We start from the raw sequence: 20,788 nt of genomic DNA on the forward strand, positions 1-20,788 counted from the left end.
CTCTTAAAGTCAATACAAAAGCTGCCTTGGAAACAGTTGTAATCTCAGAAAACAATAGAAAAAAATATAATGGATGTGTGGACAAACAAAGTGACCCAAGCTTTAATTGCAATCTTGTTGGAAGAACAGATACAAGATCAGAATAGCATAAGAAATAAAGTATAATATTCTAGGACAGCACAATACTAGAACATTTTCAAGTATTGCAATATGATTTTGTTGTAATGAATATTGGGGTATTTATAAAAGGAGTTCAACATAAATTTCTCAAAAACCCATCTAGGAGTGATTTAAACAGCAAGAATGAAAAAGATTATGCTTGTCTCAGAACATGCATGCAGAAGAAGAGGAGGTAAACTTTAAACTAATTTTTTTAAACATCTAATCATATAAATTTGAAAAGGAATAATCATTACAATAGCAAAACTTGCTAAGTTTTTTTCTCATGACAAAGTAAAAATGCTTTAGCGAAACAAACTCCCTGCTCGATAATGTCCATACAGAAGGGAAGGTATGAAAAACCTGATCTTAATCTAACTGACTAGCGATGTAAAAATTGCATATGTGTAAAGTGATGTTAATATTAATACACACCATCCAGCAATCTAGATTCTATAATATACTACAACCATTTCTGAATTAAGTGCAAAATACCCCACCTTGCATTGAGATGTCATTCAGTACCAGTACAAGTTCTTATGCCAGTGGAAAACCAACACCATTAAGTACCATACTTTTCATATTTTCTTGAAGTACCAATGGTATGGTACCTGGTGCGGTAGAAATGCACCCATAGTGAACTTTAACAAACTACTAGATTTGTAGGGCAAAGTAATTAAAAGCCAAAGAAATGAAGGCCTGGGGCTATATATGGTTGTTTTTCTATCCTGTTTCTTATATTCAAATAGTTTGATTAGCACTTAACTCTCTACTGTTTAATAGTGAGGGTTCAATGAGACCCCTGCAGTTTTAACTTGAATGGTATCCTGTTAACTTTTCGGTTTACATTGTGTTAAAATCGGCGTGCGAGAGAGTACACCGTAGTCTGAGCTTTGTTTTTGTCTCCCCATCACAAGAATGCAGTGAAACATTTTATAGTATATAGCAGAAATGTGCCACTTTAATATTTTTTAAAAAGAGGGCTGTAGTAAACACCAGAATACACACAACCCTGGAGGACAAGTCTTTTATTGGAGTGGGGTCAAATCAATGGTCTATCACAGAACGTAGTATATCTGTGTGCAACACTGAAGAAACAAATGCTCTTCAATGACAGCTGGCTGGTAAACCTCACTTGCTCCCCGCAGTTATTGTACGAAAGCTATTCGTTCTCTTCATGATATTAGGCACAAAAAGGAGTCCTGAAGCTCTCTCGATACTGTCCACTGGCACCAGGAAACGTTCCAGAGGTATATTTTCGTCCACGGGCATGTTGGGCATTACATAGGACCGCAGCTCCACCTCACCCTTCTGCTTCTCCAGGATCACCACTTTGAAGAAGTGAGTTGGCACAGCAACATGGTTCTTCCCCAAAACTTGATACTTCACATACTTCTTTCCATCAGGCTCCTGTCTAAAATAAAGGATTTAAACAGCATTATGACTTCATTAACCACTGTGACGAGACCTCTAAAATAGGAAATACTTCACAAAAAAAATCTACATCCACATGCAGAGTCACACTTTCCCCATCTCTGCTTAGCAGGGTCTCTCTTTAAAGTCTATAATTATTTGCAGCTGAGCATGGAGTCTAACAAGCGCTTCAGTGTAATTAAGTTCACTGTAAAATGAGTGCAGTTGTAAAGCTTCAAATCCTTTACTCTTTGTACTGCCTGACACTAAAAGGTCGTTGGAATCCAGTACCAAAATAAGAATATTGTAAATATCAAACTTTGGTTTTATGATGTGGAACATCTCCCAAGCTTCTTCCTCACTTGTATTATACACTTATTTCTTAATTTCATTATGGAGCCGGGCTCAGGAGTTCTATTTCTATTGCTACTGTATGACAAATTTCCCCCTGAAGAAACAATGTTTGGCTATGTAAAGTGATTCCACACACACTGTTAACTTACAGTGAGACTGCTGTAAAGTATTACTATTTCTTCATTTGTTCAATTGTTTTTTTCCACACTTACCTGGGTAAGTAGAGAGGTCCAGTGCACACAAACACATTCAGGTAGTGTTTGGTAAGTGAGCGACAGTACTTTTCTAGGTTGTTCCATGCATTTTGGTTCAAATGTGGATTCTGGGGGATTGACAATTTATAGTTTTTAGACATAGTTTTAACATACATCCATATGTGCAATTGTTTAAGCAATATAAGGCTTTTCATTTTCAGTTTTGTGCGTATAATGTTTTAGATAACTATGGTTGTGGACATTTTGCAAATTATAGGACGCGTCTTTTTTTTGATTAAACAAAACATAAGGTGCGAAAAATAGCCAAAATAGGATCTGCGTTTCACAATCTTATGTCAGTAAGGTTACTTTGAATATTATCGTAGTTGACATCTAAATGTAAGCACTTTCAATCGCCACTCATCTCATACCATTAACACCCACGATTCCCTTCAATGGAAAGGTGAAAAACGCAATGATTGATTACTTTAGCTTACCTGTGGTGAAACATTACTTAGGTAAAATGTTTCATCCATTGCTTTTTGGCTCCATTTATGGTTTGCAGCAGCAGCAAGGTGGCCCCTATCGAAACCGCTACCTTTATAATCTGCATTCGTTGCCCTGTGGTAAACGTGCACTGAATCATCCTCCTTGAATTCGCAATATTTTCTGTCAGATGTACCGTGTATGCTGTCATTGTTAAGCTGTTCGATAACCCAAAGGGCAGTTTTGTTCCTGGGATCATAAGATACAACGTAGGACTCCCTCGATTTGACGTTAGAAAGGGACGGGAAGCCGTATTTCATCACTGCTGTGGCCCTAGAAGTGCCGACAGGCCCTGACTGAAACGGAATCAAATCAGTGGCCGCTTCAACACTAGGGATAGGAATAACGGGAACTCGACCAAGAAGATCATGAATCGAGTTTTGTTTTTTGTTCAAGCTATCTGTATACGCTGCCATTATGAAAGCCCCCATGCCTGCCCCAGCTGTCAAGGACACGCCGGATGCAAACCATTTCGAGCAAAAGATACGATACATTGTTCACATTGAGAAATTGCAGTTTTACAGATGAATAATAACGCGCCAAAGGTAAAATATTATTATATATAAAACCACAAACAAGAAGAATGGTAGTTTAAAATCTATTCGTTAACCCGATTACATCCACATGGTAAACGCAACGCGCTTCACAGGAAACAACTTCCGGTTGCGCATGCGTATGAACCGGCCAATCACCACTTCTCGTTATGTTAACATCCTGGCTGTAGGTGTGGCAAGTCAGCAGTAAAATATATTAGTCGACCAATTAGACAGATGGCATACATCCCACGGTTCTGCGTGGGAACGGCGAAAAACATTAGCAATTAAATAATTTTGACAACGACCAGTATCTGTACACCGTAAAGGAGATCAAGCTTTTAATAAATGGCATTATTTTTCATGAATGGGACTCACTAATTTTTAGGAGAATGTAAGGTCCCGTTTGTATGTGTACAGCTTGCTCTTAATAAGTCTGGCTAATAGAGACAAGGATTTATATCAAATAATAATTGATAATGAACATACATATACAAAACCTAGAACAGCTTTATTTACTGTACAGACCCAAGGAAGGACTATCATGAAAAATAAATTCTGAGCTTTGTTTGGCATTCACGGTACAGGATATGAAAGATTCAAATATTATAATAATCGAATCGAATATAATTATAATAAGACTCTATAATCAGTCATGGGCCAAACTGTTGGTTGTTGATAATGAACCTATTAACTCAGAACAGCTCTCTTAGAAGTATACTTTAGTTTTACTCTACTTAAAACTACTGGTTGTTTCTAATGTGGGATATATATGTAAACAGATGAAAAAAGTAAAGACTTTCAATGCACTATACACCGTTCTCACCGTGACACCGACGATTCAGTCACGTGTTGTTGCCTAGCGACAACTGCAACGAATACTGGGCTTTATCAGCCAGTATAGTTGACTACTAACAGGAGGTGGAAGAGCAAGCAACCGGGAATACTCGCGAGTATTAACTGAAAAATTATTTAACTTCTGACAGAACATGTATGCTATTGGTAAGCCTTCCAGAGCTACGGAGGTTTGCTTCCGATAGAGAAAAGAAAAGATTAAACTCACGAACTGTATTAATTAAGCACACGAGTCAGATATTTTTCCAGCGTATGTGACTTAAACCGTTAAGGATTGGTTGGCTTAATAAATTACGCAGAGACAGACGACTGTGTGGCATTTGTGAGTAAGAATGTCCAGTACGCGCACTTCGGCCATGCCGCCCCCAGACATGGACCCGAGCAAGGCGCAGGTGGCTTTCGGTAATCGCGCGCTCCCGCGCCTCATGAGACAGCTGCAGGACACGCGACTGCTCACCCGCCAACGGGCGCTCGCTGCTCTCTGCGACCTCGTGCACGACCCGGAGAGAGCATATGAAGTCACTGAAGCAGGTGAGGCATCAACTAGTTCCCTTTATCTTTTCTTGAACTGGCTTTAAAGCTGAACTTATTTTATGCACTTTTTTGTTCAAATTATTTAAATTAATACGCAGTAAGAACATAAGAAATTTACAAACGAGAGGAGGCCGTTCGGCCCATTAACGTCGTTTGGGGAGAACTTAACTAATAACTCAGAGTTGATAAAATCTTATCTAGCTCTGATTTAAAGAAACCCAGGGTTTTAGCTTGCACTACTTGAACAGGAAGACTATTCCATACTCTAACTCAAATTCAGTTTAAAATGTTCTCCTGATAATTTCCACCTATGGCCACGAGTTCTAGTATCTAAACTAATATTGAAGTCGCCATTTGGCTGAACAGCATCCAGACCTGTTAGAATCCTATATACCTGGATCATGTCCCCACTTAGTCTCCTTAAACAGATTCAGCTCAGCTAACCTCTCCTCATAAGACATTCCTCTAAGACCAGGAATCATTCTTGTAGCCCTACGTTGCACCCTTTCCTTGCAATGTCCTTAAGGTATGGTGATTAAACTTGCACACACTATTCTAGGTGGGGCCTTACCAAGGAATTACAATGTAGATATTATTAAGAAGAAAAGTACTTACAGGCAGAGCTGGACTGGCCATCAAGACTGTAAAACTGGGTGTACGGAAGAATTTACTGCACGGCACTTATAAGGTTGCGACCAGTTTTTAAGCCCCAGTCCAGCCCTGCTTATAGAATGAAGTAAATTGTAAAGATCTGTACATCGGCTGAATAAGCATGACGTTTTAGTAGTGTATTGGTAGTTATTGTTTAGATTAGTATGAATCAGGGACGTCGTTGGCCATATTTTATTTTATTTTATTTGGGAGGGGGAGCTTTAGCCCCCCAAAATTGTTTTTTAGCCTTCTCCAAATAAACATTTACTAATTAGTTTAAATAATGTGATCCATTTCCATCACAACCCCCTAATAAAGGCTTAGCCCTCCCCCATAAATCACTAGTAGCTCTCCCAGTATGAATTGTTCAATGTCTCGATTTACTTAAATAGTAGGAAACCTACTTCAGCTTTATGATATCATTTCAGGATGCCTAGAAAAGCTGAAGGCATTGCTACAGGATGAGGACACAGCAGTGAGGGTGAAAACCACAGAGATTCTCCATTTGTTGGCTAACCATCATGTCAGCAGGTAAGGGAGTATTGTTTGCCACTTTGGTTTGATGTATGTCAAGGTTTGCCAACTCTTACGCATCTGGCGCGACACTCACCCTTTCTGACTCTCATGCTCATGTAAGACATCTTACTCTAAATCTTTATTATTCCATTATAAACCTAAAATTAACTATGTCAGGAGCATTGGGGTAGTTTGCAAAATTGCACACTATTTTCAAGGTAATAAGAGACTTACATACGTAGACTTGTTTCAAATTGAAAATCTCACGCCGGTCAGCTGGCCAAAGTCGGCAACCGTAGTGTCTGTGTGTTGTGAATGCATTAGAGTTTGGGGAGGATAGTGCTGGTTGATGTAACTCTAACTGTATTTGCAGGCTGGCCTTTCTGGAGCATCATGTAGTTGTGTCACTGTCTGACCTGCTGGATGACCCGGTGCTGTCCTGTCGGAGGAATGTGCACCAGGCCCTGCAGGTGGTGGCACGGTTTCCTGCAGGTAGGACTGACTCGTAAGGATTGTGTTGATTGCCTTTGCTATCATATTTTGCAGTAGTACAGGAGTAATTTTAAATGACACAATTGCAAAGCCCTCGTTACTTGCTTCTTTTATAACAAAAATGGAAAAATAAATGTTTGGTTCCAGTATCTACATGTGTTATGGCAAAGCAAGCTAAGGATGACACTAACAATACCTATCTAGCAATGCTAAGTAAGCAGTGTTTATCACATTTTACATCTTGAGGGAAAAATTCCAGGGGCTAACTAAGGCTAATTTTTACGCTCCATATAAACCTTTAACGTTTACAATTATTGTTATAAATGGATCATTTAATACATTATTTATGGCTATGATTTCTATGTTGAACCATAGTATTAAGGAGCTAGAATAATCTGGACTGGAACGGGTGTGTAGTACTGGGTTAATAACAACATGGATCATAATGCTGTTTCGATTTTTGAGAGGTGTGACCCGGGAATTACATTTCATTTTCCAGGCATGACACTGTTTGATATTAAAGACGATGCATAATTAGCTACATCTTTACATGAAGGAAAAGGCAGTGTTATATTTATGCGGTACATCCTTGAATCTTTTAAAAGAAAATTCCACCTGTTCATTTTGTTCATAATCAGCATTCAAAAAGTCCATACTTTCATTTTCTAAGTGCTTATTTTTTACCTTGTGTGTAAATGTTGAACGGACTCTTATCTTTTCTGATTTGGTTTTGAATGTTTATAGAAAGTGGAATCTCTACATTCTGATTTTTTGTGCAACTCATTCATTCCATGAATGCGTTCCGCTGTATAACATTCTACAACACAGCTCCATTCTTAATTTTGGTTGATTACTAATACAAGAGGGTTTCTGTGGCCTTTAGCATTTTTAATCCTCAAATTTCCATGAATAATGAGTTAAATGGAAAGGAGTATTGTAATTGATAAGAAAATGCTCTTTGTGAATTTAATGAACAGGAAAGAACTATGACTGCCACTATATCGAAAGGATATGATTTACGGAAGTGCGATTTTTATCTTTTTAAACCTTTTCTGCAAATACAGTACTTCTTATCACTGAATGACTAAGGAAGAGCAGTAAGTATGTATGCAGCTTCTGTAAAGCAGCTGGCCAGGGAGCTCATCAGTAATCAGCTGGCAGTTTGGTGGCCCTGCTTCAATGCAACTGTGCAACAGGCATGATCAATAATGTATTGGTGCTGTTTACATATTGATTCATTGGTTGTGTGTGAAAAATACTGCCACTATGAAAATAGTAAAGACCTGTCAGTGTATTTCTAATATCCATCCATCCATCCATTTTCCAAACCGCCTATCCTATTGGGTCGCGGGGGGTCCAGAGCCTATCCCGGTAGCAATGGGCACGAGGCAGGGAACAACCCAGGATGGGGGGCCAGCCCATCGCAGGGCACACTCACACACCATTCACTCACACACTCACTCCTACTGTCAATTTAGCAACTCCAATTAGCCTCAGCATGTTTTTGGACCATGGGGGGAAACCGGAGTACCTGGAGGAAACCCCACGACGACATGGGGAGAACATGCAAACTCCACACACATGTGACCCAGGCGGAGACTCGAACCTGGGTCCCAGAGGTGTGAGGCAACAGTGCTAACCACCATGCCGCCCCTTATTTCTAATATGCTGCAATAAATATTTAGTATTAAAATCCAAGCACTATATATTCAAACAGGTACATCTCTAAAAATTTCCCTTTCCCCTGATGTCCAGATAATTTCTTCCATAGACCCTTTGTTCTTCTGTTTGTAGATGTGTTTATGACTGTGGTTGTGTGTCCTGTAGTAGACTGGCATCCTATCCTGGGCGCCCCCCTGCTTTGTGATCAGTGCTACCTAGGATAGGATCCAGCCTTCCCCACAACTCTGTGTTGTGTAAACATGTGGGAGATGGCTGGGTATATGTGTATGCTCCATTACCTTGTGTAGGGCTTCAAATAACAGTGAAAGACAATGATCAAGTTCTGTTAGCTACATAGAGGTATTAAAACAGCAGACTCCTACTTTGGTACATGCTGTACATGCTGTTTGGGGGCATGCTGTCTCAGTGCTAGCTAGCAGGCTGTGTAGGGGGAAGATACTTGTTGTCTGTTGGGTGAGAAACTGCCAGTGAGGCTGTTGGGATGTTGTATGAAGTGGCATGTCCACTGCAGATGTTCACAAATAGTTACTGTTTCTCTAAGCACCTGCTTTTGCTTTTGTGATGTTAGGGAGTCCATTAAGTGCATTACATTTCTGAACTTGCAGTGTTTGACTTTTCAGTATAGAACTGGAAGGCCGTTCTAATAAAATCAATATAAAACTATGTTCATGAAGTTATGGTGGTATAATCTTGTGATTGTAGCCATTGACAAACAAAGCTTAACCTTTCTGTGTACGGGTCTGTGTGAGCACCCTCCGCTGGCCAGGCATTTTCCCATCTGCACAGCCGCACGTGCCATTTTAATTAATGTAGAACATAAAGGTTTTTTTTCTCTCTCTCTTTATTTGTGCCCCTTAATATGTATAATACAGTGTTTTGGCATTTTGGTCACATTCTCAATAACTTCCAATGAAGCAGTAATGATTGCGGACATTAAGGGGTCAACCTGCAAAAACAAAGCCCGAGTCGGGAAGAAGAAAACAAAAAAATAGAAAAGACCAGTATAACCCACATGTAACCTCCAACAGTCAACTCGGAAAATGCAGTCACCTACATATGGCTGTCAATTATTCTAAGGTTGCATCAGCTGTTGGTGATGACATCTTAGATGGTTTTGAAGACTGTCTTAATGATCATCAAATCAGTTAGGATGCATATTCATCACAAAATACCCACTGGTAAAAAAAAACGTAGAGGCCAGAAAAGATCTGTAAGAGCACTATAAGAATATTGTGGAAAGAAAAATGTTTTTCTGTGTATTAGCTCTTGCATACAGTGGTGTGTATAGAAAACACCGATCCAATCATTTTATGGGTGGCTGGATATGATATATAACTGGTTTATGAACAGTTAACAACTGTGTTTTACATTTGAGAAATGAGCAGTGACACGCTGTTAACTTGCTAAAGGTAAATATCTCAACGCCTGTTATTATACCTTTGAACAATCTTTGTGGCCCATGTTAATCAAAAAAAATTATATATATATACACGCACATACAAAAAAAATAAAGACATACTGTAAAACACAATGATCTCATATTTTATGTTACCTGTACCCCTCAAACACCACTTCACGAAAGAACATCTCTGGCAAAAACGACGTCTGCAGCATTTGGTTCGTTAATAGTATTTTCATATATTTTTAAATATTTTTTTTAAGTGGCTATCTTGTAAAATAAAGCTTCAAGCCCTTAACTGAGTTCTTGCACATCATGCTTTTTTGAACAGCAGGTGAAAAGGAGAGAAGTACAGGTCTCTCTCTTTAATCAGTCTGTCTGCTGTTTTATTAATGACTGTGCTTTAGTCATATTTTATGTACATGTCACATCTATTATTCACTTCATGATGCAAGGGGGGGGAAAGAAGCCCCTGTTTTTCTTTTCGATTCTGCGTTGATTTTTGTGGTGTCTGTTTTAACCCACATGCCCCTGTTGTGCATCATCTCGATGCTCATTTCGGAACGACAGACCTGTCAGCTGTCTCTGTCCTTAGGTCGACGGTGCACTTGCACTGTTGGAATTGAAGGAAATATTTTCGATCCTGACATAATTTAAAAACACTTTCAGGCAACGAATGCAATGTTTGGCTTTGATGTACCTGTGATGTTCCTAGGGGGCATATTTTATTAACTATGCAACAAACATACAGATCTAGATGTCATGCAGGATCAGTCAATAGAAAAATCAAATATTAAAACTTTCAACAAATTCTTTTTTTTCTTTTCTTTTTTTTGGCACTGTTCTTTTAATGAGCCAGGTATTTCCGATTTTTTTTCTTTTTGTGTATAACAATCTTTGACATGGAATTGGGTATATGAATATTGTAAGGCTCATCCAGGTGAGCCTCCCATCCCCAGATATTCTGTTACTTCAAGCTCCTTATGAAATAAACCCTGGGTGGTTTTGAGTAAGTCATCTTCAGGCTTCAGTCCTGGGAAGTAGACCTGCCTTGTTGACTTTTTATGGTTTTGAAAAGAAACACAAAAGCAGCATTGAACAAATTGGGCAGAGGCGATAGCCTTAAGACAAAGGAAACGGGTAAACGAAAGCAACACAGACACAGGATAGAGGAGGAGGAGGGCATAGACACACTCACATTATCAGTTAAATGATTGCCGTTGTTTAAACATAAATATTCTTCTTTTGAGTATGTATATACGGGTCAGGAAATTAATGTGTTCAGTGCAATGCTTTCTGGGAGATCCTTCATTCTCTCAAGCTTTCTTTCTGTGCCTTGCCCATTGAATGCTTTAGTAAATTCCAGGAGCTTCGTCACCTCTCTGTAATGTGGCAGCCCCTTGTGACTGTCCCATGCAGCCACACTGCTTGCATGCCCCCCCCCCCAATTCCCATCCTAGCACAGCCCGATGTACTTGAGATTGTTCTGTATTATGACGTCTGTTACAGCATCAAAGACAAACTGAATGTTGCTGGTGTCCGTGGCGCAGGTAAAGTGGGAGTAGATTTCCTTGGTCTCCTTGTTGCGGTTGAGGTCCTCGAACTGACGCTGGATGTAAACTGCGGCCTCCTCATATGTGTTCTGGCCCTTGTACTCTGGAAAGCAGAGGGTGAGTGGGATACGTTTGATCTTCTCAGCCAGCAAATCCTTCTTGTTGAGGAACAGGATGAGCGAAGTGTTGATGAACCAGTTGTTGTTGCAGATGGAGTCAAACAGACGTAGGCTTTCGGCCATCCGGCTCTGCAATGCAGACGGTACAACAGATTAGTTGTATTGATATTACAATGTATTATCTTCTTCACCAAGGCACATTTCTAATCTCCTGCTTGTAATGAATATAAAAAATAGCTTCTATCATATTAACTCTGGTCCATGTTTCATTTCATCCATTTCTGATTGCTGCACATTGCTCTCTGCTTATTTAATTTTGGCTTTTATTGCTTATTCCGAAGACATTTCGGTTATAGTCTCTGTTGCTCACCCATAGACATGAAAGATGTTTTGTATATGAATTTGAGAAATGCAAGGATTTTTACATTTAAAACAATTCAGAGAAAATGGTTGGTTTAAGTATGTTTGAAAATCTGTTTGCTGCACAGGTCCATCAAGAAAGAATGACGTTTGCAATTTATAGTATGTTTTATTTCAAAGATGTCAGTGCTGCATTAATAAATGAATTAATGAATGAAACTGAGTTTTGTACACGTGTTTTTACCCACCCCGCAAATTTCCACTGACAGGAAATGTGTCCTGATTCCCTGGCGTGTGTGCAGTTCTGACTTCACAGACTTGTATGAGCTCAGCCATATATTTCTGAGGATAACTGCTAATAATGCAGAAGTGATGTCCCAATCCTCAGTGTTGAAAGTCTCCCTTGCATGCATAATTGTTTGGATTACTTGGTTCAAACACCAGGTGGCAGGCATTGCCAAGCGTCATGTACTGCATATCAGTAAAAACACGTAACACATAACGTTCTCATACGATCACCTAACTGCTGCAAGTGATAAAATGAACCGTTTGAAGTGCACAGAGTCTGCGACTTGTTTCAGGAGTGCATGTCATGAAATACTAGGAAGGCAGTATAAAGGCAGTGGAATGGGATTGGGGAACATATCTTGCATTATTAGGCTACTGTATTTAAATTCCCAGTAACGAAACTACACATACAAAGCATATTTTGTAACTAGTAAATGTTAATTTTATCCTTCGCCTGGCGATATGAGTGAAAAATCGCTTAGCTGACATATGTAAGGAGCTTCACTTTAATAATAGCAACACATGCGCAATGTACAATGTATCCATACACAACAGAGACTGACTGAATTTTCCTGGATTGGTATTAGTATCAAGATTGTAATCACACGGTCTGTGGTATTGGGGGAGTTAAGATCCCTTATGACTGTATGACAAAGGAAGAATGCCCAGAAGTGTAATATTTAGGAGATGTGGAGATGCAGAAAGCTATGGAGGCAGAGATGAGAAAATCTCCAGGGATACATTTTCATCTGACTGTCAGTAGATGGCACTGTCACCATCATGTGCCATTTGACACTACATTTACTGTTAACATTATTATTGCAGGGGGCGGCATGGTGGTACAGTGGTGAGCACTGTTGCCTCACACCTCTGGGACCCGGGTTCGTGTCTCCACCTGGGTTACATGTGTGTGGAGTTTGCATGTTCTCCCCATGTCGTCGTGGGGTTTCCTCCGGGTACTCCAGTTTCCCCCCACAGTCCAAAAACATGCTGAGGCTAATTGAAGTTGCTAAATTGCCCGTAGGTGTGCATGTGTGAGTGAATGGTGTGTGAGTGTGCTCTGCGATGGGCTGGCCCCCCCATCCTGGGTTGTTCTCTTGTGCCCATTGCTTCCGGGATAGGCTCCGGACCCCCCACGACCCAGTAGGATAAGCGGTGTGGAAAATGGATGGATTATTATTGCATGTGATGTTATTAGACAGATAATTACCCAGCCATAGGTGACCTTCATTGACAAATCTTGATGGTCCAGTTAGGATTTTTATCCAGTCATTGATATGGGGATGCTATTGTAACAGTTTGGTTGTACAGGATGGGTGTTCCCAACCTTTTTATGTTTGTGGTCTGGTATACATTGTGCAAAAATGTTTCATTTAATACTAGCAGAAAGACCAGGCCCACCTATCTGGGTCCCCTCTGCCTCGGGATAGCTTCCACCATTGTCCCTCTGAGACGGTGGACCGAGAGAAGACTGTGAATTTTTTTAGATATATATATACACACACACACATTTTTCAGACTATTAATATTTCAGGTGCTAAAAATATGTTTGCCAGAGCTGGAACTTCAGTGTGTGTCTGTCAGTTACTGAAAATAAAATATACAGAAGGTATCTTAGGACTTGCTGTAACAGTGATTACATTTCCAAAATATTTTCATCTAATATGATTCTCCAAATGAGGTAATGGAATGGGTACATTCTGCTAAAGAAATTAATACTTGGAACATAGGACTTATAAGAGGGGAATGTCATCGGCCCTCACTGAGTCGTCTGACTGTGGGACGGCCTCTCTGCCGTACACACATATTTTACATATATGTTTATATTAGTCCAGCAGATGACTGTTTGAAGAACATTTTCAACATTTGCAACATTTTCAAAAACAAAAGGTATTTCAGTTTCCCTGCCTAATTTTGGGCCTAAGTCTAGGCACTGTGCTGCTTGCTGTCTGTGCTGTCTTGCCTATTAGATGATTATGGTCTAGACTCCTCTAGTCCTGCTTGTCAGCTCAAAACATGCCTCTCATTAATGCCAGTCCCTTGCTGGTCTCTCTGCCCCTGAAAGATATTAAATTGGAGCACCTAAGTTCAAACAAAGTAAATTTATGCTTTCTTACTGAGATACTTCGAACTGTCTAAAATCTGGCTACTGTCTTTTTGATTATGTAGTTGAATAGCCTCTTCCTATGGTAATGAATTGGACGTGGGAATTTCAAGAGCAAATTATGGTGTTGATAGGTGTCTGATTCTTTATGGTTTCTGCCATGACAAATGCAGCCTTGAGAAAAAAAATCAAATATGCATGTTTTGACATACTTTTGTCCATATTACAGTTAATTCATTCATTCATTCATTCATTCATTCATTCACTTTCTATACCTGCTTTTGCCACAAAAGTGTTGAGTTAATAAATTATGGAAATGTTTAGTTAGCCTTTTTGTAGTTGGGCTATTAGTGTACATGTAATTTAATGTGTAGTCATTGTTAGTGAACAGTCTATTTTGTCCCAGTTTTCAGTATGTTTTGTCATTTGGCAAAAAAATTACTCAAATTTCAGTTGCCTAGAAGGAGTGATTCACCATCTTTGAAAAATGTTGGTATGTCTTGTGACAGAGCTAGTTTCCAGTCTTCCAGTCAGTATAAAAGAGCAGCGGCTCTTACAAAAGCATGATTTAAGGATGCCCAACTGCTGAAAAGTGTTCAGTAGGGGGTGGATAACTGTGTGGAGGCACTGGGTGTTTGAAGGAAGACTTTGATTGTTGAGGCAGAAAAGATATCTTTCTCAAAATCAGATCAGTGATAATGGATCACATTAGACCTTAACTGTGTCTCTGCTAATGTGCCTAATTTGATTCAGGAATTATCTGAGAGCATGTGCCTTCTTACTCCTCCCACACCTTTCTGTACTTCACTTTCCCATTCTCTATCTCTGGCTATCCTTCATGTTTTATTTTACCTGCTCGCCTGCCTCTGTGTCATCCCCAGTCTCATTTTCATGGCTGCCCATAGTCATTGTTTTACTCTGAGATTGTAACCCAGACTCATGTGAGCCCTCACCTTGGCTCTGTCCTCACCTTTCACAGCAAGACTGTGAATTCAAGCAGATGGACAGCTAAACACATGCAAGATCCCTTATTAAAGAATGCCACATCTCAAAATGAAACCGTGGTTTTTAGGGATCCATTGAACTCCAGGCATTACTTAAGTTTTGAAAATACAGTTTTTTAAACTACTTAGCTCTAACTTGGAGCCTAAAGGGCAAACAAAGACAGTAGTACTGAATGCCTTTAGTAATACAGTAGACCAGGGGTGCCGGATCCTGCTCCTGGAGAGCTACCACCCTGCAGAGCTTAGGTACAGCCCTAATTTAACACACCTGATACAGATAATCAGGCCCTTCAGTTATGTCTTAGTACCTGAACCAGCTTAACTTCAGGTGATAGTGAAGTGTCTGATTATCTGTATCAGGTGTGTTAAATTAGGGCTGTACCTAAGCTCTGCAGGGTGGTAGCTCTCCAGGAGCAGGATTGGGCAGCCCTGCACTAGAAAATGGTATCTTTTCTCAGAAAAAATATGGAAGGCGCTTGCAGTTAGCAGCCATCAGCCACGTTTGTTTTGGCCCTTCAGTTTAGTCTGCTGGAGGGATTTTTCACACACAGGCTGAAGTGTCTCCTTTTTGTGTCCCGTGGTCTAATGTGCAGGTGTGCTGTTATACAGTGTCAAAATGATGCTTTTAAGAATGACCTCCAGTGCACGTAATCCTCCCCTATGCCCTTTAACCTTTCCTTGCCTTTGTAGAGCACACTCAGTGACTGTAAAAATTGTCTGAGGAACATGGTCCCTCACTTCTCCAATAGCCTGCTATGCTCACAATATGCGAACTGATTCAATTTGTTTCACCTCACTGATCAAGCTGTACTTTCACCCAATACTATGCATTTTTGTTGTATTTTATCTGACCTTTTTAATATACAGTAAAACCTCAGATTGCGAGTAACTTGGTTTGCGAATGTTTTAAAAGACGAGCAAAAGTTTTTAATAAATTATAACTTGATAAATGAGTGAGGACTTGCAATACAAGTATTATGTATACGCTTTGTCTGCCGAGCGTCGTGTAATCACAACTGAGCCGTTGGTTCTTCTCTCTCTCGCTGTGGGATTGTGAGTAATCGTTTCCCATGCCGGCATGCCTCAGCCGGCGTGCCTCACTCGTATAGTCAAAATTTAGTAGAAAAGCACCACCCGAATAAGGGCGTAGCAGTGCTAGCGATGAATCTGTTTAATGACAATGCAATGTCCACATTTCCGCGAAATCGAAAAGGAGGCAAAAACGGCTGTCATTGGATAGGTTCCTTGTTAAAGTCTCACAAAAAGAAAAAGATTCCATTGAGCCAACAGATAGCAGTGATTCCGTTATAGTGAAAGTCGTCCTACAAAATAACCCTCCTCTTCTCCTCTCTCTCTCATCTCCCTCACACCATCCACGATACTTTTCAAAGGTAAAGTGCAGGTTAATTTGTTTTATGTATTTTTACTTTATATTTTGTGTTAATCATTTTTATATGAATATTTTTGGGTTATGGAACGCATCATTTGAGTTTCCAGTATTTCTAATGGGAAAATTCGCTTTGATATACGAGTGCTTTGGATTACGAGCACGTTTCCAGAACGAATTATGCTCAGAATCCAGAGTATTTATGTTAAATGTCGGGCAACATGGTGGTGCTGTGGTTAGCACTGTTGTCTCACAACACTAGGACCTGGGTTTAAGTCTCTACCCAGTTGTCTATAGGTGTGTGAGAGAGAGAGTGTGTGTTTGTGAGTGTGCCCTGTGATGGGTTGGCCCCCCATCCTGGGTTGTTCCCTGCCTTCCAGGGCACAGGTTACACAACATGGATGGATTTAAAGGAGCATGCTTTGATTAAACCTTTATACTTCAACAGTAAGAGTATATGCATTGTATGGTTGTTGGCACATCAGTGCAGTGATAATAGACATGAATGTTAATAAAGACTAAGCCTCTCTACTTCAGGGGTGCATTAAAAACAAGGCTATAACCTCTGTGATAATGCGTCCATAGAGAATGGTGGGTTCACCGTACACACATTAAAATTTAGGCCACTTGGACAGCCTCAGCTTCCTATGCACAGCCCATAAGTAAGGATCAGTATTCATGAATTTCATTCATTCATTTATTTATTTATTTTTTTAAATCCCTCGTCATCTTCCCTGTCTCACTCACTCTTACTCTCTGGCCGTCTCCCCCCCTAGTTTCCAGTACTCCTGGAAAACGTTACCCAATACCTGCTCTGGAGCACTGAAACCCAGAGGGTCAGAGGTGCTTCAACAAGCCCTGTCAAGTTCATCACACACAAGTTGGACAGTCCCTGCTGGTCTAAGGTCACTGCCAATGCAGATATCAACAAGTTGAAGAGGTCACAGCATAGATTAATGCTTTGATGATTTAAAGCTTTACACAAGAATGCAATTTTGCCCTTCTTTCAACACTGAATAGCACTGATGAGACTGCTGTTCTTTGGTGAAAGTCCTCCTGGGGTAGAAGTTTTTAGAGCCAGCTGTGTATAGAGCCTCCATGTGTACAGCCTGGGGAACCAAGTGAACACCATATGACTGAAATCACACTGCGCCTTCTAGAATTCGCTCTTCCAAATCAGGTTTTCCATCACATTGTTTCACTAACTATCATATTCTATTCCCAACTCCTCCTGGGTCTTACTGTGAGAAATCTAAGAGTGTGGCTAATGGCACATATGCCTTTCATTGCTTTTTTGGTGTGTTACTCAGTGGCACAGCACCCAACATGTGCTGTCAGACATCCACCAGTTCCAGCAGCGCTGTACAACAGTGCATTTTTACCTTCTCTTTCCCGGGAGAGACTAGCTCCATGTGACCAGGCCCTTCAACAAAACTCACTACAGCTCTAATCTCCAGGCACTGTGTATGAGACGATCATGTGATGACACTAATAAATATGAAATTTTACATGACAGAAAAGACAAGCTGCCAAAACAGTTAAGAATGATATAAGTCAAGCAAGGGTATGGATGGGTCCTTTCAGGCATGTTTCTGATAATTCTGGGTTATGCTTTGCGTGTTCGCTGTATAAGGCATTGAAATTTGTGGGTTGAGAAAAGCCATAGTTGACCTCAGTGACATCGGTTTTGTTTCCGCTTTCAATAGGCTTGTGATCATAGGCAAATCCAGAGGCACGACAACCATAAAATTAAGAACATCGATGTCTTTTAGTACCCCAGACAAAAGTCCTCCATAGACATTTATTTTTAATCTGTAGAAAGACCTAAAAACCATATGATCAGCAGGCAGCTTGACTTTAAGGTAACTTGCCAGAAAGAATGGACAAAAGCTGCCCAATCAGTAGGTAGGTAAGTGGACAGAGACAAAACACAAAATGAATCATCTTTGTAAATGCTGCTGTAATTGATTTGAATTCATAGTAAGTTCAGGGCTCTGAACATTCAGAAACGTATTTTTTTGTTTCAAGTTACAATAAATGTCAAAAAATTCTATTCTTCCTTCCACAGCGCTGTGTATGATAGAATCAAAGATAAATTGCCTTGAACACAGAGGCATAGCCTTTCAGTTTTACCAGAAGAGTGAGCAACAGCACAAAGGAAAAGTGAAAAAAACCTTCCATTCAGAATGTTCTCATTCACGTTGGCTGAACAGACACACACCCTCCTGAAAACCAGTCAAAAACAAAAAACAAATTCTATAAGAAAACTGTATACATCTCTCATTTGCTACACTTACATGTTAGTCACTACAAAATTTACAAAAAACAAATTTATTTTTGTTATCTCGTATTTAGAAAAAATAAACATTCTGATAATAATTTTTAAAACTTGCAGTTTAATTACATGTAGATTCAGGATTGATCTTTTGATGTGTTTTCTGAAGTATCCTGACATGTTAGTGCCGAAGCCATTCGCGATAGGATTACGCTGTCTAACAATCTTCCAGAATAAGATGAAATAATGGTAACACTAAATCTAAAAGAGTCACCACTTGGTCCTTTAAAAGTAGACAATCTAGACACCACTCCACCAAAACTACATGTCTTTGGACTGAAAATCAATCTTCATTGCAAACGTGGGGATAACAGAGAAACTCCACATACACAGAGCTTTAACTACAGGCGGGTGATGTTGCTCCCTAAACTTTACCAGTCGTTTCTAATTCATTCCCTTCTCCAGAGGATACACCAGAAGCAGAGTGAGTTTCTTGTGACAATACCCCAGTCATAGAAAACACAGAGAACCAGCTGGTCAGTTAAAATATATAGTTTGCATAAGGTGAAGTGAAGTGACATGGGGTGAGAGAGTTGCCGGTATCAGTCAGGGCAAAGACGCAATTGAGCGCCAGCATAGCTCTGAGGTGTGGTGTAGAGCGGTTTCTAAGAACAGATCACTTTAATTCGCTTAAAGGCTACCACTTAAGAGGAGACACACAATTCCAAACTCCAAAAGCCAGTTTTTGGCCATGTTAAGTCAAAATGCCAGCCCTTGATTAAAGAAATGTAACATTGCCTAGGTGACCCTCAGGGTATCCCTTTCGGTCCTTTTTCATTTTACAGCACATCCTCCCATGCTTAGTTTGCTGAAGGCCAAATCCACTACTCAGTGTTTCTGTTTAGTATTTCATACCCGGTTTGACAAGGAGAATCCTTGGAATACAGGAAATACCGTGACTGAGAAAAACATTTGTGTGTGAGGTGTGACAGGATTTGCTTAGACCAGAACACCAAACCTGTTAAACGGGTTTTACCCATAACAGGTTCATCGGTCCCCAAAGAACAATACAGGAACTGTCCACGTACATCATTGTAAATATTTCTTTATTTTTGGATGCCTGCTAGGTGCCCCTTTAGAGTTCAGAAACGGTGCAGAATTAATAGCTTTCATTTCCAGCTTGTGGTTTCTGCTGGACAGATGGGGAGGTCTGCGGAAATGTACGTATCTAATTTTCTTAGCGAGTTCCAGTAGCACCGGCAGAGTTCAGGGACAATGGAAGCACTCTTTGTTTTAAGCTGAGGTGAAACCATCTTATACATCTGTTTGGCATTTGATTTTCCACCTCAAAACTATACCTCTTAGCAGAGCAAAGATCCCTGACTGAAAATATCCCCTGAACGCAAAGTTTTGCACACAAATTGAATGATTTTTTTTTTTTTTAGAAAATTGCCTAAACATATCTGAATTAGTTAAACCCCATAACCCTAACCCTCAATAAATATATAATATAGCCAGGCCACGCCATGTTCATGTCAGAAGAACAGCACTTGTCCACCATGGCAGCCATGACTAATACTATGTTCCACCTGAAGCTCATTAACTCACTAATGGGACATCTGCCCGAAATCCAGGCTGCACTCGAGGTTCCCCATTATGATGCTTGGGGTCTTACTGTATGCTTCAAAAAAATGAAGATTTAAATGTCATCTTGCTAGCTTAAATAAATGTGCTGTGTAGTATGCAGGCCTTATTCAATGATGCATGTGTTTCTGCTCAGCACTGCACCCCACAACATTGGGATGTGTATGATAATCTCATTTCCTTATGATTTAATCTGTTTTTGGTCCTGTGCTGTTGGCACAATGAATATCTGAACTTGTAACATCATCCAGTAATAAGTATTTTCGTTGTTCATATCTTTTTGCCAAATTAAAATGAACAGAAAAACGGTAATGATGTAGGTGACACCTTCGCTGTATATAGAAAGGCCATTTGTAAGGTTACCATATCTGTTGTTTGATAATTGTCAAGATGATTCAATCAAATCAAGTTATGCTACACTGCTTACTGCATTTTCTAGAATAACTTTGCTATTTTGCCCGTGTACCTGTGGATTCAGTTGTGTTTCATTGCATTGGTGACCACTGGCCTACAGCCTATCTCAGGAGACAGGACAGAGCCAAGGGACACCTGGGATTGGGATGCCAGTATATTACAGGGCACACAGTCACACACACTATTACAAACTTTGGGAAAAGAAAACTCGATACATTCCAAGGGTAAAATGATAACCACTACACCTTCATGCCACCCAAATACTAAAACTTTAACAAGCAAGTTTATTGATTGTCTAACAGATTACCGTC

General features: G+C 40.0%; 3 protein-coding genes across 4 annotated transcripts in view; 1 reads left to right on the forward strand and 2 right to left on the reverse strand.

Moving 5' to 3' along the window:
• Positions 1-1,121: 1,121 nt before the first annotated feature.
• On the reverse strand, positions 1,122-3,391 carry endog (endonuclease G). The gene is made up of 3 exons (XM_049004369.1): positions 2,618-3,391; positions 2,139-2,248; positions 1,122-1,573 (listed from the first exon to the last, which is right to left on the reverse strand). The coding sequence occupies exons 1-3, from the start codon at positions 3,158-3,160 to the stop codon at positions 1,291-1,293; spliced, it is 936 nt and encodes a 311-aa protein (XP_048860326.1). The 5' UTR covers positions 3,161-3,391; the 3' UTR covers positions 1,122-1,290.
• Positions 3,392-4,076: 685 nt separating this feature from the next.
• rsph14 (radial spoke head 14 homolog) overlaps positions 4,077-20,788 on the forward strand; it is a 47,753-nt gene continuing 31,041 nt past the window's right edge. The window contains exons 1-3 of the mRNA XM_048999925.1: positions 4,077-4,585; positions 5,668-5,770; positions 6,129-6,247. Coding sequence (XP_048855882.1) covers positions 4,387-4,585; positions 5,668-5,770; positions 6,129-6,247 — 421 coding nt within the window. The 5' untranslated portion in view covers positions 4,077-4,386. The remainder of the gene's footprint in view (positions 4,586-5,667; positions 5,771-6,128; positions 6,248-20,788) is intronic.
• LOC125723373 (guanine nucleotide-binding protein G(z) subunit alpha) overlaps positions 8,645-20,788 on the reverse strand; it is a 28,394-nt gene continuing 16,250 nt past the window's right edge. The window contains exon 3 of one of the 2 annotated variants that reach the window (XM_048999910.1): positions 8,645-11,130. In XM_048999910.1, the coding sequence (XP_048855867.1) occupies positions 10,786-11,130 (345 nt within the window). In that variant the 3' untranslated portion in view covers positions 8,645-10,785. The remainder of the gene's footprint in view (positions 11,131-20,788) is intronic. The other variant, XM_048999900.1, reaches the window with a different exon arrangement.

The sequence above is a fragment of the Brienomyrus brachyistius genome, chromosome 2, assembly GCF_023856365.1.
Source record: "Brienomyrus brachyistius isolate T26 chromosome 2, BBRACH_0.4, whole genome shotgun sequence".
Classification (NCBI taxonomy): Eukaryota; Metazoa; Chordata; class Actinopteri; order Osteoglossiformes; family Mormyridae; genus Brienomyrus; species Brienomyrus brachyistius.